The sequence below is a fragment of the Anopheles coluzzii genome, chromosome 2 (assembly GCF_943734685.1).
Source record: "Anopheles coluzzii chromosome 2, AcolN3, whole genome shotgun sequence".
In the NCBI taxonomy this organism is placed as follows: Eukaryota; Metazoa; Arthropoda; class Insecta; order Diptera; family Culicidae; genus Anopheles; species Anopheles coluzzii.
In genome coordinates, this window is record NC_064670.1 from 105,932,390 (window position 1) to 105,948,476 (window position 16,087).

General features: G+C 44.2%; 1 protein-coding gene across 3 annotated transcripts in view; it reads right to left on the reverse strand.

Annotated features, from left to right (window-relative positions):
* The window catches only part of LOC120948953 (zwei Ig domain protein zig-8), a 212,108-nt gene that overhangs the window by 25,103 nt on the left and 170,918 nt on the right, over positions 1-16,087 (reverse strand). For all 3 annotated transcript variants that reach the window (XM_040365835.2, XM_040365834.2, XM_049606790.1), the window contains exon 8: positions 11,977-12,190. In XM_040365835.2, the coding sequence (XP_040221769.1) occupies positions 11,977-12,190 (214 nt within the window). The remainder of the gene's footprint in view (positions 1-11,976; positions 12,191-16,087) is intronic.

Consider the following 16,087-nt stretch of genomic DNA (forward strand, 5'->3'; position numbering starts at 1 on the left):
TTTTACGGGAACGCTTCTTTTTGCCAGTTGCTATGGGTGGAAGAAGTTTTCGCTGTTCTTTCCACCCTTTTTCTTGCCCGTTCGCTTGGGGCCCAGTAGCTTGAATGGTTCCCGGAGCGAGATTAGCTGCCACCGGATCGGTTTGGGCCGGGCAAGCGAACGGATCGGTAGGCTATTGAGGGTACGGTTTCGGGTGCTCCCGGGGTATAGAATCAATATTGACTTTGGCTATGTTTAAAGTTTCATCCCTGGGCATGGTTCATGCATTATTGTTATTACTTTCATAGTTTCGGTGCGAGAGTTTTTCGCCCGGGCTCAAAATTTACGGTACGCCTTACAGGGACGGAAGTTTTCTTGTGCTGGGGGAGCCGTGATGAGCTGGGAAAGGGGGAATCTTTGGCGAAAGTTTTTCGAACCTTCACAAAAGACAGCTTGGTAGGTGTGTGTGTGTGTGTGTGTGTGTGTGTGTGTGGGCATGTTTTCATTTTGAAGCTCTTGCATGCTTTAGGAAAATCGTTTTTTCCTTAATCATAATTTTATCCCGCTGCATTGAACGTTTCCAGCAACGATCTGTAGAGGGCGGTCGACGCATTGAATGTTAAAAAAAGGTAGATGAAAGACCAGTGGGGTGCCAGTAAATAACTCAGTTTGCGCTTATCTTTCGAAAGGAATAAGCTAAACATACTCTTGGTTCCAAAACCTCCGGTTGGAACTTTAACGGAAAGCGACTTTCCCAGCGAACGTTCAAAATCACGCTCGATTAAGCGTAAAGTGTTGCTGCTCACGTGCATAAGCTACTCATAAACTAACGAGCGATACACACAGCGCTAACGGCGTTTGGTGGTGTATGATTGTGAAAGTGGGTCGGAAAAATATGTTAACAGAAACATACATAAGCTCGGAGGAGGAAGATAAAAAAATAATCCCAAGAAAGCACAACATACAGGCATTACTATGGAAAGGTTTTCGGAAATCCTTGCTCTTTTTTCCTCGTCGAAAGATGCTGCAAAACGAGGCCTGAGTTCAACGATCCGGTTGGGTCGTTGGGAGTGATGGATAAACTACAACCGTCACTACGACCGACGACGGTACGCTGCCGCTCGAAAGGTAAACTGGACAGTCACGACTGGTGTGCGTTCCGTTTTTTGCCCGCCCTGGTCCCTGGTTGCGCTGGCCAGCAAATTCCCTATTGGCCAATCATGGCGTAATTTTATGGAACGGTAATCCGCTTACTTTCAAATCCTTTTTTCCCCCTTGGGGGAAGGTGACCATGATGGCGCTTTTTCGGCATCGATCCAGGTCCTATTCTGCAGTACTGCCCCTACTACCACCGCTATGGCTTTAGAGCTGAGCATTTATCCCTTCCCGTAGTAGTGAATGTGTGTGTGTGTGTGAGAGTGGACTATGTTGCTGGGCGATGCGTACTGGCTGATATTGTACACATCGCACGTGGCATCATGCGACGATGATCTGTTTACGACAAAACGATGAACCAATAATTGAATCTGGCAGCAAATTTCGCCCATGCTCGTCCCACAATGGCTGCGTGATGGAAGGCGTTCGATGGTTGGTATCGTAGCGCCAGGTTCCCCCCCGGCGTAATGGAAACGTGCGCAAATGTTGACATTTTGATTACGGCACTTTGCCGTGGGTTGCTTTGGGCTCTTTTTTCTCCACTCTTTCTCCACTTTTCACAGCAAATTTTAGAATGGTTTTTTGTTTACAACTCTACTGATAAGTGCGTAATGCATTCGAGCAGTGCAGTGAAGGTTGGTTTTTTGATGCAGTAAATATTGACGATAACGATAAAAAGCTTTCATGTAGTGCACAATGCTTCCATTTGTGTTCTGTTCTTTGATGTGTAATGGATGGTACTCGCTGTGGGTAGCACATGAAGCAACCAATTAAGCAATATCTATGTTCGTCTGCCGTTTAGGACTATATGTTTTTTTAAAGCGACTTTAATTCTTGCAAAAATATCTTTATGGATTGTGATGCAAAAGCTTCTAGGACCGTCAGGACCGTTGTTGAGCCAAAGAAGAAGAAGAAGAAGAAGAAGAAGATTGTCAAATTATATACTAGTTAGCTTGATATTGTGATTATCAATTAAACAAAAACAAAAAATAGCTATAAGCTGTCATTCACATTTTCTTTTCAACTTTATTTTCATTGCGGAAAAAAAAATGCTGTTGGCAGTCTGTCAGCTCTTATTGAGGAATGGTCTGAAGTTACCTTTAACAACTTCCCAGGACCGTTGCAGCTGTGTTTAGATTGCGTATTTCTCGATCCCGAGCCGGCTGTAACAACGTATGTAAGACGTGCACTTGCGTATGTACGCAATCCGGAGAAAAAGGGATCGATGACTTGACCGGTTTCGTGTGCGACTTAGTCCGGGGTTGCCAGAACGGAAGTATCTCCCAATCATGTGTGAATTTCTCAATTGATAATATCCAAGGAAGAACGCGTGACCGCGTTATTCAGGTGAATATGCTACTGAGGGTGACAAAAAGCAACAAAACCTCAAACGTTGACGTGTCTGTTTATTTTTTATGTTAATCTGTGCATCCTTTAGACATTCTTATCCATTTTTGGCACTTCAGCCGTTAGTACGACACCAGCACATCGGTATAGAGACATTATACTACAAATCAATTTCTTTAATAGGAATTCAGACAAAGACAGTTTGTTCTAATCAAGATCTTAGATGAAGAGCATGTGCGCTACCATTAGTAAAATAAAAATAAGGTTTTTTTTTGTCCGTAAGCAACATATAGACTTTGCATATGATATTGATCCAGGATAGCCAATGTCTTTAAAATGCAAGATTAAAATGTTGATAAAAGTTTGCAACTCGCTCTCATTACGTGTTTTAAAATAATATACACAATATTGAAATATCAATACAATACGTGGAAAAGACACATGCACATGCAAATGTTATCAGTTAATTATCTATCTTTCAGCCTTCGTTGGAGTTCGTAAACCACGCACTACAGATTATTGGGCAAAATACTACGCTCCGGAAGAACAATTTATTAAATTGGCAAATGAAACGGTCAACCACGATCACCAGCGCGTGGAATGCAAATTTCCGATACCAATCGATGTGGAAGCTCTGTACCTGCTAAACCCAGAATCGAAAAAAAGACGGGCCAAAACTCCTACATCGAATGGTATGCCAAAATCGGAACCAAAAACGCCTCGCTACAGCACCAGATATACATTAACAACACAGCAGCAGCAGTCTGTGACTTATCTTTGCATCTTGGCAAACATGAGGAAATGGCTTCGGTTCGGCCACCTGCAAATAGGCGTTTGTGGTACTGTGTGTGTGTGTTGAACGGGTCTCTGCAGAAAATAAACGCTAATCGTATTTTACTGCAATTCGCACCTCCACAAAACCGGCCCCAGCTGGACAAACACAGTCCACACGGAAAACGGAAGAAGCCGTCGTACGGGTGCCAGGTACCGGGAAGACACCGGTAACCGGGATCCAATTTCAGCTATGCAAAGATAAGCAGCATGGCTACCCCCGTTTGCCCTCGACGATATGGTGTGGCTCAGGCAAGCAACAAACCGGGGACAACTCCACTTAAGCCTGGGCGGGTATTATTTTCCAATTTGCGTTAATCGTGCTCAGTTCGGTTTCGTGCACTCACGAAAACCCCCAGTACCACACCACCAGCCCTGAACCAGCAACAAACTCTTTTCTCCCGTGCCTGGGTTAGAAATAAACTCAACACCGGTAAGCTGCTTTGTCGCCAAAAGTCGATCATTGTGCTTAGCGCCAAAATTTCGCAATTCAATAAAGTAATTAATGCGTCCGGCAGCGGGCCCAACTTTAATGTTGCTTTTGCGACACCGAAGCCAGAAGGCCGGTTCCGGTTGATTAGAAAGTTAGGTCCGGGCAGGGTGCAGGGCAGGTTGATAAGACAGGTGAACCGTTCATTTCGGGTAGCAAAATATCAAATTAGGCAAAAAAGCGTGCGTCTTGGTGCGTTTGGCGGGATGGAGAGTAATGAAATTTATCACCCCGTGTAGCGGGTTTGCAATTAAAAAGCAGCTCCCATCGGAAGCAGCACAATGCGGGTGAGGGTAAAGCATTTTAATTTCGTTGCAACGAGAGCTTGCTCAGAGCTAATCCTAAAGTGCGGGAGTGGGAAAAAAGGGACCAAATCCATTGAACGTCATTTTTGAGTGAGTTTTCAGGGTTTTTTTTTTTTGGTTGCTTCACCATGATGATGCGCAATGGGCACTTTTCTCACTCAGGTGTAGCTGCTTGGCATGAGTGCTGCTGACGTGGCAGATATGTCGTTTTTTCATTGGCGCTGAAGCTTTCCTTTACCCATCTCATCCGCATGTGAAGGGTGCTCTGTGTGTGCGCGCGCTTGGCGAGGTTTCGTCTAATGGAACACGATGGATTTCGTGGAAAAGTAGCTCGTAGCGGTGTGCATTAATGTAACCCCTTTTCCCTAGTCGCTCCCTCATGACATTCACTCTCATTCTTGCCACATAAGTACACTTTAATGGATGTTGGATCGGATGTGGGACCGCCAACGATCATCCACGTTGCTGTAAGCGCAAATGCTTTGTCGCTCGTTGCAACTTCAATTTCCATTGTGCCAAACTCGCTCCATTTTTGGGCTCATCGAAAGCATCGATCGTTGTCTTGTTACTATAAGAGCGGAGACGAAAAAAACGGGAAATGTTTTTTGTTGCCAAAATGGCCCGCTTCGTTTATCGCACAGTCTGACCAATGTTACAGCGCCTAATCCGGAACGAATGTTCGTTTTAATTAAAACTTGTTGCTGGTTCGCTTTCGCCAGTAGCTACAGAGTACTACTTCTTACCTGTCTGGCGTTATTCAGTGGAAGGGAAAGAGTGTACGGTTTTAATCAAGCAACCGGCACACTGGGAATATGGCTGGATAAAAGTACCAAAGTTAAATTTGGCTTGAGCGTGCCTGGACGTTTGGTCAGAATGTATGTAAAGTATCATGAGAACTAGTCTAACTTTCAATTTCTAATTGCTTTTTCTTAAATACTTTACTTTAGTAAGTAATTATCGCTATATTTTAAACATTGTAAGTATTACTGTGTATGGCTATTTCTTATCTAATACTCTCATGCAAAGAAAAAGCACATTGTAGATAAGGTGGATGTACCTTCATGGCAGTACCATATTTTGATCTATGGACAACACGATAATGTTGACATTTAGTGGTGTGTTCTCTGAAGCACACTTTCGACTCTGATTCGACTCCGGCTATTGTTAGACCGAATCCAACTCCGGAATATTTCTACTAAAATCGGAATATTTCTACTAGTTTCGCTTGGATTCTGAGTTACCCGGAGTTGGAGTCGTCCGGAGTATTCCATTTTTCGTCTGGAGTCATCTGGAGTTTGCTGGAGTCGGAGTTGTCCAGAGTCGGCTGGATGCAGAATGGGCAGAAGATGTCCTGTTTAATGTCTTTGAGGTCAGGCATTTCATTTCGTGGTGTTTTCTCCTCAATCGGTTTGTGCGTGCACTTCTTCAACATGTTTATTTTTCCTTCTAAGAATAGCGGCTTTAGTTGACCGAAGCCAGCATGAGACAAAGTCGGAGATATAATGCCCGGCCAAAATAATATTGCAAACATCGATTTTGGACGACTTCGCAAAGATCTCGATGACTCTGCATGGATCCCTACGAATCCGAGCGACTGCGGCCAACTTCGGCCACTCCGGATGACTTCAGACGACTCAGACTCCGGACAAATTCGACTCTGGGTGATTCCGGACGAATCTGGATGACTCTGGACGACTGCGGCTCCGGATGATTCTTGGTGACTCCGGACTCTGGATGATTCTACGCAACTCTGGATCACTCCGAATTCGGGCAACTTCGAGCGATTCCGAGTAGCTCCAAATGATTACAAACGGCTTTGTACATCAGTTCTCAAAATTTCGGAGTCCGGATCGGAGTCGTTTCCAGATTTTTGCCAGTTTTGCCCATCACTAGTCCACATGTACAGTAATATTGCGCATAGAACAAAATCCACACTTTAGGCTGCCCCTTGCTATTCCCGTGTAAAGATTACTTTGCTCTCTCAAAACCGGACAAAAGTTTTTGAATATCAGTCTCAATTGTGCCATTTTCATGTATTAATTTTAAACCCGTCTTCCCTCAGCCCTTTTCTCTGTCGCCGGCGTATTGAAATTAACTTTCGTACGAATTAATCATCCAGCAGAAGAGAGTCAAAGCTGGAGGCACGGGGTGGAATATTGCCGGCGAGGAAAAGAAAGTTCCTCCCCGAAAAATGCGAAACACAAAGTCACACCTTGGCCTAAGCCCCGGCACACAATCACGGGCAGGAAAGTGTTCAAATATTGGCGGTATTTCAAAATTGTTTCGCACTTGCACAGTTGGTGGAAGTTGGAAAAATACATTACTCGCCGCTAACCCCGCTAACGTACCCGCCAAAGGGTTGGTGCCGATTTTTCGGCGGCGGAATGTTAATAATTTCTTGTTAATGCCAACCCATTAAGCCGCTCGTTAGGGTTCGCGTATCGATGAAAAGTTTCCGCCGGCTGGTACCGTTCCGTCTGCTGCATCCCTGCCTGCCCGTACCGTTGGATCGAACGCCACCAAAGTCAACGTTTTCAATGGGATAGCTTACTTTTTTCACGCTATTAATAGCATGCTGCTGGGATAAGTTAAGCTTAAATTCCGCGCATTGCCGAGAGGGAGGTGAAAGCGAGCCCATCCGAGTGCTTAACATGGTCATCATCGTGCATTCACTGTGACTGTGTGTTTGTGTGTGTGTGTGTGTACACGCGAAAGAGTACAGTATCGAGGTTGAAAGCGGTAGCATTCTTCGGGCAGATCGTTCAACGTAACCTCACCCTCACCCGGAAGCGCAAAATGATGGAGTTGCAGTTGGTGAGCGAGTTTTTCTCGTGCACCGCCTTCCCCTCCGCCTATCGCGCCACGGAATGTGGAAAAACTCGTTCGCACTAGATTTCCGCCCACTGCGCTGTGCTGCTGTATTCTAATGCAATTCACTGTTCGTACCCCAGGCAGGATCCACTCGAAAGTTTTCGCCAATCCTTCCGGGTCCGTGCGTTTAATTTCACGTTAGTGTGTGTGTGTGTGTGTGTGTGTGTGTGTGTTTGTGAGGGTGTGTAGATGTTTTTTTTGTTTTAAAATATGTTCTCCTCTCGGTATCCCCTGGTGCATCGTGGAAACAGAAAACGCATGGCAAAAGTGCATTTAGTTAGTTGCAAGTTTTCGCTCTTTTTACAGCCTCCGGGCGAAGTGAAAGAATTCCGTTCGCCATAGTGTCGGTCAGGGAAGCGTGCTGTAAGTAAAATGTATGCAATTGTGACCTGTTTTTTTTTGGTTTTGCTCTTCTTCCCTATTGTAGGTCTTATCCTTCTGGTCTCGTTTTGCTTCTGCCCGGCTAAGTGCATGCCCTGCCCCGCCCGGAGGCCAACGAAACGTTGTTGTGCGAGTTTTATTTTACACGCTTTGCAACTGAATGTTTGCAATGTGGGGCTATAAAAAAGGGGTTTCACGCGGAGCAGAAGCTTTTGCTGGCCCGGGTTTGGCGAAAGCTTCAGCGATTCACTCCCGCTAACGGTTACGAGAGTTTCGTTGTTGTTTTTTTTTTCTCTTCGCGCTGTAATGACATTGTTTTTTGCCCACTTCCGGCCATCCAAACTATGCGTTCGCTCGGTCGGTAGGGGTAAGTAAGTTTCTTATTCGTACAGTTTGCTGCGAGCGGCAGTTGACCAGTTGGCAGTGCGGCGCTGTGCTCCGACCATTTCCTAGCACAGCGCAATCAACGCCATAATTCTTGGAGCTTGCGCACTCGGGGTAAAGTTGTCATTTAAGTTACTTTCGCTTGGATTGGGGCGGACGAAGTGGTAGTGCCGGAGTGCCACGTTGCAGATACGAATGCAACTCTTGGGCTATGTAGTAGTGTCTGCAAAGTGCATTTTCTCCCGTATAGCTCGCTGGGGGCTTTTAAAAACTTGCTCAATTCTTCGTACTGTTGGCGTAAATTCATGAGCAAGCTGTAAGTAATAAGATTCTCATTAGGTATGGCAAAGTTTTGCTGTTTTTGCCGGAGAAAATATTGTTATACAATGACAGCCGGGAGGAAGTGGATGTGTAACTTTGCGTGTATGTTATTATTAAGTATCGTTGCCTGTTAAAGCAGCTTCACGAGAATTCTGACGACGTAATCAAATGAGCTGCTCATTCTCAAGACATTTTGTTTCTTGATCATCTCATTTACTTATTTGTTATTTTTTAAAGATAACGTAAAATACAAAATTGTATGAACAAGGTGATATAGGAATATCTATTCCACCAATTTGACAATTAATATTATCAATAAATTAGGAGGATTTTCTTTCAGATATTGCTTTCTAGTTGAAATCCATTTTAATTTTCTCAAATTTACATGATGCTTTGTAACGTAAACAAAACCCTATCACTATATACAACCTCGCAGCAAAGAGTAAAATGTCTATTGTATGATCCTTCAATCGCATGTTTGTTCAAATGTTTAGTCACCCAAATTGACGTTAATGTTGTCGCACCTCAACCACACTCAACTTTGCGCCCGCAAAGTTCGCTCACTAATGCCCGGGTCTATTTTTGTTACGACTCGCAAAACTTTTGATGGATCAGCAATCGCTTCGCCTGTTCCGAATCAATTGAACCGTATTTTTAGCTGTCAAGTTTTTGCGTACCATTTCCTAATTCCCCCTAATGCGCTTGTCTGCTTCATCGGCACCGACTTCCTGCCCAGCAGAGCGTACCGCCAGCGGAGACCAGCAAAGCGTAAAGCTTCTATAATTTACCTAATCGATGCTCAGGTTCTCCGGCACCCGGCACGACTCAATTAGGCAGCACGAGCTTCCGGGAAATCGACCACCAATCGGAGTTTTCTTGCGCCTCACCCCGGCAGGATTGATCCCTCGTGATCGAATGGTGCGAAGCGAAAAAACAGCCATCACGACGGAGAACGGGGAAAGATTGCGTTGGGAGCGACAGTTGGGGTTAAGCTGTGTTTGTGTAACTCTCGCACTTCTCCATCCCCATGGTGCGTCTCTAATTTCGCGACAAGGGACAGGGCACACTGTAGATTCACACCTTTACCGACTGGTGATGGGAAAAGTTATGCTTGGCAACTTATTTCCGGTCGCTCCTGGGGCCGGAGTGCCATACGGTCGGATTGATGGTGCGCATCGTAGTACAAATACTTACTCGTGCACGAGACAAGACCACTCCGCGTGTGGAAAAACACACTCGTACATTCCATCACGCTAGGCACGCACTACCCTTTGCTGCAGTGCAAAGAACGGGCGGACGAAAAACTTAACAAATGTAGCAATTGTACGGAACGATGAGATAAATAAGCTGCCACGTGGTGTAGAGCGGGCTGCACGGTGGGGAGCACGGGGGAGAGCGAAAATTAATTTCACCCATTCAGCTCGAAGCGCTGCAAGTTGGGTGGTAGTGGAGGAGCTGGTTGTGTTTTTCTTTCCTGCGGTCTGTGGTCGCTTATCTTTGGCGTGCCTCAGATGCGGCGGAGCGAAACACTTATTGGGTGTGGTTTATGGTCGGTTTGGTATCGGTGGGAGCCGTGGAGTGCGGCTGTCGGCCAGATAGATTTGTCAAAGGGAAATGGGCGGTTGTTTGTGTGTTGCACAGCCAAAATGCCAGGAAGATGTTGCCCTTTTAAACGAAACACTAATGCCACTACCTACGGCTGTTTTTGGGAAGCTCTGGGCTATGGGGCGGCAGGCGGATTTATGGATTATCGTTAATTTGTTCACTAAGTGTGTTGGTTTTTGCTAAGCAAACGGAGTAATCGGAAACCATACGGGGCTCGATTTCCTGTGAAGTACAAACAAACTTATCTCGTTGCTCGTTTTCTATGTCAAACATTCTTGTTACGCTGTAGATGTGTTCCAATTATACCAGGCAGCATGCTACGTAAAACTATGGTTATTGTGATGTTTAGGATCTTATTGTGATGAAGAACATTGATTGAAATTAATTTATTCATATTCGTTACCGTATATTTGTGCTACAGAGAATCAGTTAAAGCGCTGGACCTCGCTGTTCAACGTCAATTCAGAAAATAAAAACTAAGCAAACACTGTTGAGTTCAGAGAGGCATAGCTCGATTACTAGTAAGCCGTTATAACACAAAGATGCGCAATGAAACTTGTTTATGAAGAAAACGAATGCGAAAGACGCACTGTTGTGTACCAACATTGAAAGCGTAGGCACTATCGTAAAAGTTGTTATTTTATGGAAGATTGTAAAACTGTTTAGTTATGGATGATGGAATAAAAATAACAAGAAAGAATTCAAGCAGTTGCTAATTTTACATTGATTGTTTTAATCTTTATTATGATGCAATATTTAGTCAAGCAAAGTTAAATGATTTATAAAATATTGTCAGATGTTTGACAAAGCACCGTGGTTTGTTACGCTTTGTTGCTATTATTCTTAGGTATGATAAAAGCAACCATGTTGAAGTATATACTGAGTAAGTCTGAGCACCAATATTTTAGCTTTAGCCTCATCAAATAGTATAGGAGACCCTCGAGATACGACCCATTTGAGTTACGACGATTTTGATTTTGACAGTTGAGTTGTTCTGAAGATACAGATAAAGATTTTACTAAAAAGTTGATGATTTTTTTTAAAGCAATGATCACTGCTGATTGTTACATACACATTTCCTAAGTTTCTTCAACTACCCAACCTTGAATATTTATGAAGTGTTCATGTTCAAGATTTTTACATAGAAATTATTGAACTCTTGAAAACTGTTTTAGTTAAAATACATGACATTTGTTTTGACTCTTTAACTGACTGGGGGTCTCCTGTACTTTAAAAGTCATTAAAAAACGATCAGAGCAACAACAACAAAACATCTTTCAGCTTAACATTCAGCATCCACGAAAGTTCACTATCAAATTCAATTAACCTTTCATAATACCATCAACAAATTGTGCAAAATCCATGCAGTTGTAGTCATCGCTGCCACACTTTTCCTGCTTCACCTTCGCCAACGCACACAATCCGAACTGTCAATCTCGAAACAGTCGCAAAACTGGATGCGCTAGTAGCAAGAATACGGCAACGCTCGAGATCATGTTTTATTTTACCGATAACATCTTCCCAAACTACACTTGCACTACACTTCAAAGCGCCTCAGTGGTGGTGATGTACACATACCGGCGTTGTACACTGGCGGGAAGGAAGTACCACCCAGTAAAGCGGCCCACGGTAGCAGTTGAAGTGGTTGTAGCAGGAAAAGCAGCAGCAATACCAACATCAAAACAACCAGCAGCAGCTCAATGGTAGTGCTGTCGAGAGAGAGAAAAACTTTCTCCAATCACCGACGCATCAGGGAGGAGCACTACTGCGGAGGGCTGCCTCGGGAAAGGGGAAAGGGACAAACTTTCGGGCATAATTAAGTCTCTGAATAGTAATTAGGCGATAAGGTGTTGGCCTAATAAATTTCAACAACTTTGTCCATTCATCACACGCGGTGGGGTGCGTTGCGGGGAGTGTGCTAAGATAGACATAGTGAGTGAGCGTGAGACTTGCCGTCCTGTGCCGAACCGGCACGTAAAATGGTGCCACAAGATGTTGTCCTTGGGACTGCGGGCGCTCCCCGTCAGCTCGGAGCAGGAGGTCAGTAATAGAAATCGTGCCACAAGCAACAAACAGCGACACAAACAATGGTGGTGGCGTGTAAGTGAAATGAAGTTGTCCTGTTGTCGGCAGTAGCCAGGACCAGGCTTGGCCCAAAAGAAGATGTAGTCGATTAAATTAAGCTGGCGGTGGTAGAGTTTGTTGGTTGCTATTTTGCAAACAAACTAAGCGCAGCTCGGTCGCAGGTACCAAGCTCTATCTGTTCTATCAATCGATCACTTTTTCAGGCCTGGCAAGGGAGCTTACCTTTGGACACGAACACGTATATGCTGGCCGGTTCGGTGTTGCTGGCCGAGCAGGTGTAGTTGCCCGAGTCGTTGATTTGCGGCTCCCGGATGATGAGGCGGCTCTGCGTCCGTGGCCCGGGCGTTGTTTCGATGGTGATGTCCCGCCTCGAGTCGTCGTAGTTGATCATCCGATCGTTGCGCTGCCAGTACACGTACTGCGGTGGCTGTGGGCTCTGGGGAAAGGTGGACAAAAAGACAGTCGCATTGAATTAGTAAACTTCCCATCGCTAAGAGCATCATCCATCTTCAAGCAAAGTTGTAACGAGTTTTTACAACTGTGGCCAAAAGCAATGGAAAGACACTGGGCATGGTAAAGAATGAAGCAAACGACTGTAGTCTAATAATAGAATTTCAATTCACTGCAGAAAAACCTCTTAGATTCGTATAGTATTTTCAATTCAAACTAATAATCATAAGGCCCACTACAATAACACATTAAAAATAACGCATTGAACATAACGCAGCACACGACCACATCACACGTTCATTCGTTAAATATTGTGCAGAGCAAGGCGCACCATTCGCTTCGTGACGCGACAAAATCATTGCCTCATTATGCGTCAAAAAAGACCGCCTTTGTGGAGTTTTGTTTCGTTTCTCTTTAGCCCCCTCCAAGACAATGGGGCGTTGCAGCTGAAACAGCACTTCACAGGAAATCACTTGATCGTGAGAAGGAAACACAGGGAACAAAAAAAAGCGTATTCCTTTCCACCATAAAACGTAAGCAACAAAAAAAAAAAACCCCAACTTACCCAAGCTTAATTTCCTGCCTTGTACTCTGGTGGATGGCATACATGAATGGAAAATCAATTTCCTCATTTTCTACACCACAGCTTTTTTTGTGGCTGCAGGAGCGGGGCTGGACGGCGAGCGGCGTACAACGAAAATGGCGCAAAATGGCACAAAATAAAGGAGCGACCACATGAAGCAGCACCGGGAGCAAGCGTTTAACTCTTTCAATTTGAAGTTTTCACATTGCGCTCTCGATTGGGCGGGGACAAGGGCTCCGCGCGACGCTCACACCCTCTCCCCAAGTCACCGTTTATTTTGACTCCTTTGCATCATGGCTAGGTTCTAATTTCGACTAGCAGGATGGGAAAAGAAACGGTGATCCCCCAGGAGCAGTGTGCCCCAATAAACGACGATTGAATTGGAACCTTCCCGCACACACACACACGCCCGTTTAGCTTCACGATTGTGTGAGTGTGAGTGGGGGCACCGTTGGCCACCTTCCTCCACGAGCGGCACGAATGCTTCCTTCCGTTTCATTTCATTCACTTCCGCGGCTACGACCATGCGGACGCAAACATTTGGCGCAATCGATTCATCCGCTGCCTCCGGAATGCCTTAGTTAGGGTGATTGTTTCAATTTTGCAACGGGCAATAGAGAGTTAAGGGGAATTCTGGCCGGCAACCAAAGAATACCAACCGTGCAGAGCAAAAGAAACACCGAGTCGCATGCCATGACCAGCAGAACCTGATCCACTGGTAGTACCGGACCGCCGGTAGACTGGGCGAAAATTTCAAAACCAAACCCATTTCCATAACGACCAGCGAACATTAAGCGTAATTGGAATTTGGCAGCAACGTTGCTGTTACTCTTCGGTGTATATATATTTTTTTTTTCTGTTGCTGTTGCTCTTGCTCTCTCTCTCCCGGTTTCTCAATTTGCCGAACTCGGATTTGACTGCGAATGGCATGCTCGATTGTTCGCCATTTTGTTGTTATTTCAATCGGCGACAAGCATTGGAGAAAAATGCGAATTGGAAACAATGGCTGTTGGTTAGTTTTGGCTTTGTGTGTGTGTCTGTGTGCTGCTTTTTGCGAGTCCTTCTCCTGTTGGGACAAATTGCAGAATGTGCATTTTCTGTTGCTGTGCTTTTGTGTATGTTTTTTCTTTGGTAAGGAAATGTTTTTTTTTCACGTCAATAGCTGAACCTTTCGAAAGCACAAAAGGAGTTTTGGCAGTAAAAAAATATGCAGGAAGCAACCGAATCGTTCCCAATCGCACCGACCAAAAGCTAACATTGTGCCTCGATTTACAACGTAATTGCTAGTTAAGAAACCGTTCCTCGAATCGGGTGTGGAGTGGGCCAATGGTCTCATTCCTCTAACTACTGCTGCTGCACGTGCCACTTGACAGCACGCCCTTTCTGGTCGTGCAGGACCGGTCGGAGTGCGGTAAGCGATTGGATTGTGCCAGCAAGTTTGAATTTGACACTTGTGATGGCCTGTAATGTGAGGAGCAATAAAAAAAAGCGAGCTGCCAACCAGCACAAGCAACGTCACACCATGCCTGGCAAACCCGCTTGGATACAGGCAGAGGGCAGAGAGTTTCAAAATTTCAATTTGTGGCTTAATTGTTCCACCCGCAGCTTGCTTGTTTCCCTTGTTAAGAGTGGCTTTGTGGGGGGAACGTTGCTGGCAGCAGGGAAATTCAGGCACTGAAACAAGCTATCGACAACATTCTTTGAGGTTGCTTCCATTAAATGAGGTTGGAAGAAAAGAAAACAAAACAACACCAAAAGCTCATGCCAACACACACACTCACTTTATACTAACGAGAATGGGTTTCTTTCCGTAATTGAATGTGGCATTCCGTTTGATGTAAACTGATATGATTGAAGAGGAACGATATTATATCGTTGTAGTTTAGGGTGGAACGTACATAATGGAACTTATTCCATGATAAAGTCACGGAAATACGGACAGTTATAACATGATTGTGCTTCGGTAATGCACATTTTTCAGGCGCTATATTTGTTTGATATGTATTGAGCATTGTTCTGAAAAATATCTTTATTTTAATGATTTTATTAAAAAAAAAAAAACAAAAACATTGACAATTATACATAAAAGCAGCACAGTTACTTCGAACTGTGCTGTATTAAATACTTCCTACCAATTTTTAAACAAATGTTTCCGTTTAATCAAAAGGCTCAAATGAAACAAAAAGCAACCACTAAAAAGACGTGGTAATCATACGCTTGCTGCGAGCGAAGTGAAACATACAAATAGTTGAAAATTAAATGCACAAAAGATGAAAGCTTTGCAAAGCTCAAGCACAAAAAATAATGGCTTATGGTGAAATGATTTCAACGGTCGGCCGGAAAATAACCAAATCATTACGAAACCATGGTTGCCAGCCGTTCAAATTTCATATGAATGGTTGCTGTTCAGTTGTGCTTTTTACCCAACTTCCATGGTTCCCAATTTGAGGCCATTTTTTTTGGGGGGATCGGATTGGCAAAAAACCAGCTGACGGTTGTTCCTCCTTTTGGCCGATGGGTTTGTAACGATCGATTTAACTCCCGTGGGTATATGGGCTGCCCATATATGCCCGGTGTTAAAATGCAGAAAAGTCAAGTTTTTGCTACGCTTGATTTTTTGCCCTCCTCCATTAATATGGAATTAAAAAGGGGCTTACCAATGATGGTGCAGCTTGGGATTTTACTTTTTTTGTTTTTTTGTTTTGTTTTTTGGTTCAGTTAAACCTTTCTTCTATCGGAAAGCTCCAAAGGAAGGGAGCGAAAATAAGCAAACACGTTGATTGCGATTCATTCGATGAAAATTGCTCCCTCCACTCCACACCGAAAGTAAGCCAATTTGAGAATCGATCGAGCTTGGTTTTTTTTTCTTCTTTCGTTGCGTTACGTTCTCTCTTTTGCAGATCGATTCGCAGCGAATGACAGCCGTCTGGAAAGTTTGACCATTTCGTGTCGTTTCAACGGTTGTCATCAATTTCCCAGGCGACACCCCAATTAGGTGGTGGAGCAGATTATGCTTTCCCAAGCACTTTTGTGCATTTGAAGTTGGCGGTTGTTAAATTGCATAAGCAAAAGCGTTTGACAAAATTGAATGAAATACGGTGTCAAAAACGAGCACCCAAGTAAGAAGCAAAAAAGTTTCAACACAAGCCACGAACCTGCTTGGCATTTTAAAGACAGGTGACAATTACAACAGCTTTTCTTTGCCACTTCTAGTTAGTTTTTTCTTCTTCTTCATATGAAACTCCTACAATTGTGGGCTAAGCAAAAAAAAAAAAAACATAATCCTAGCAGAGTTAAAAG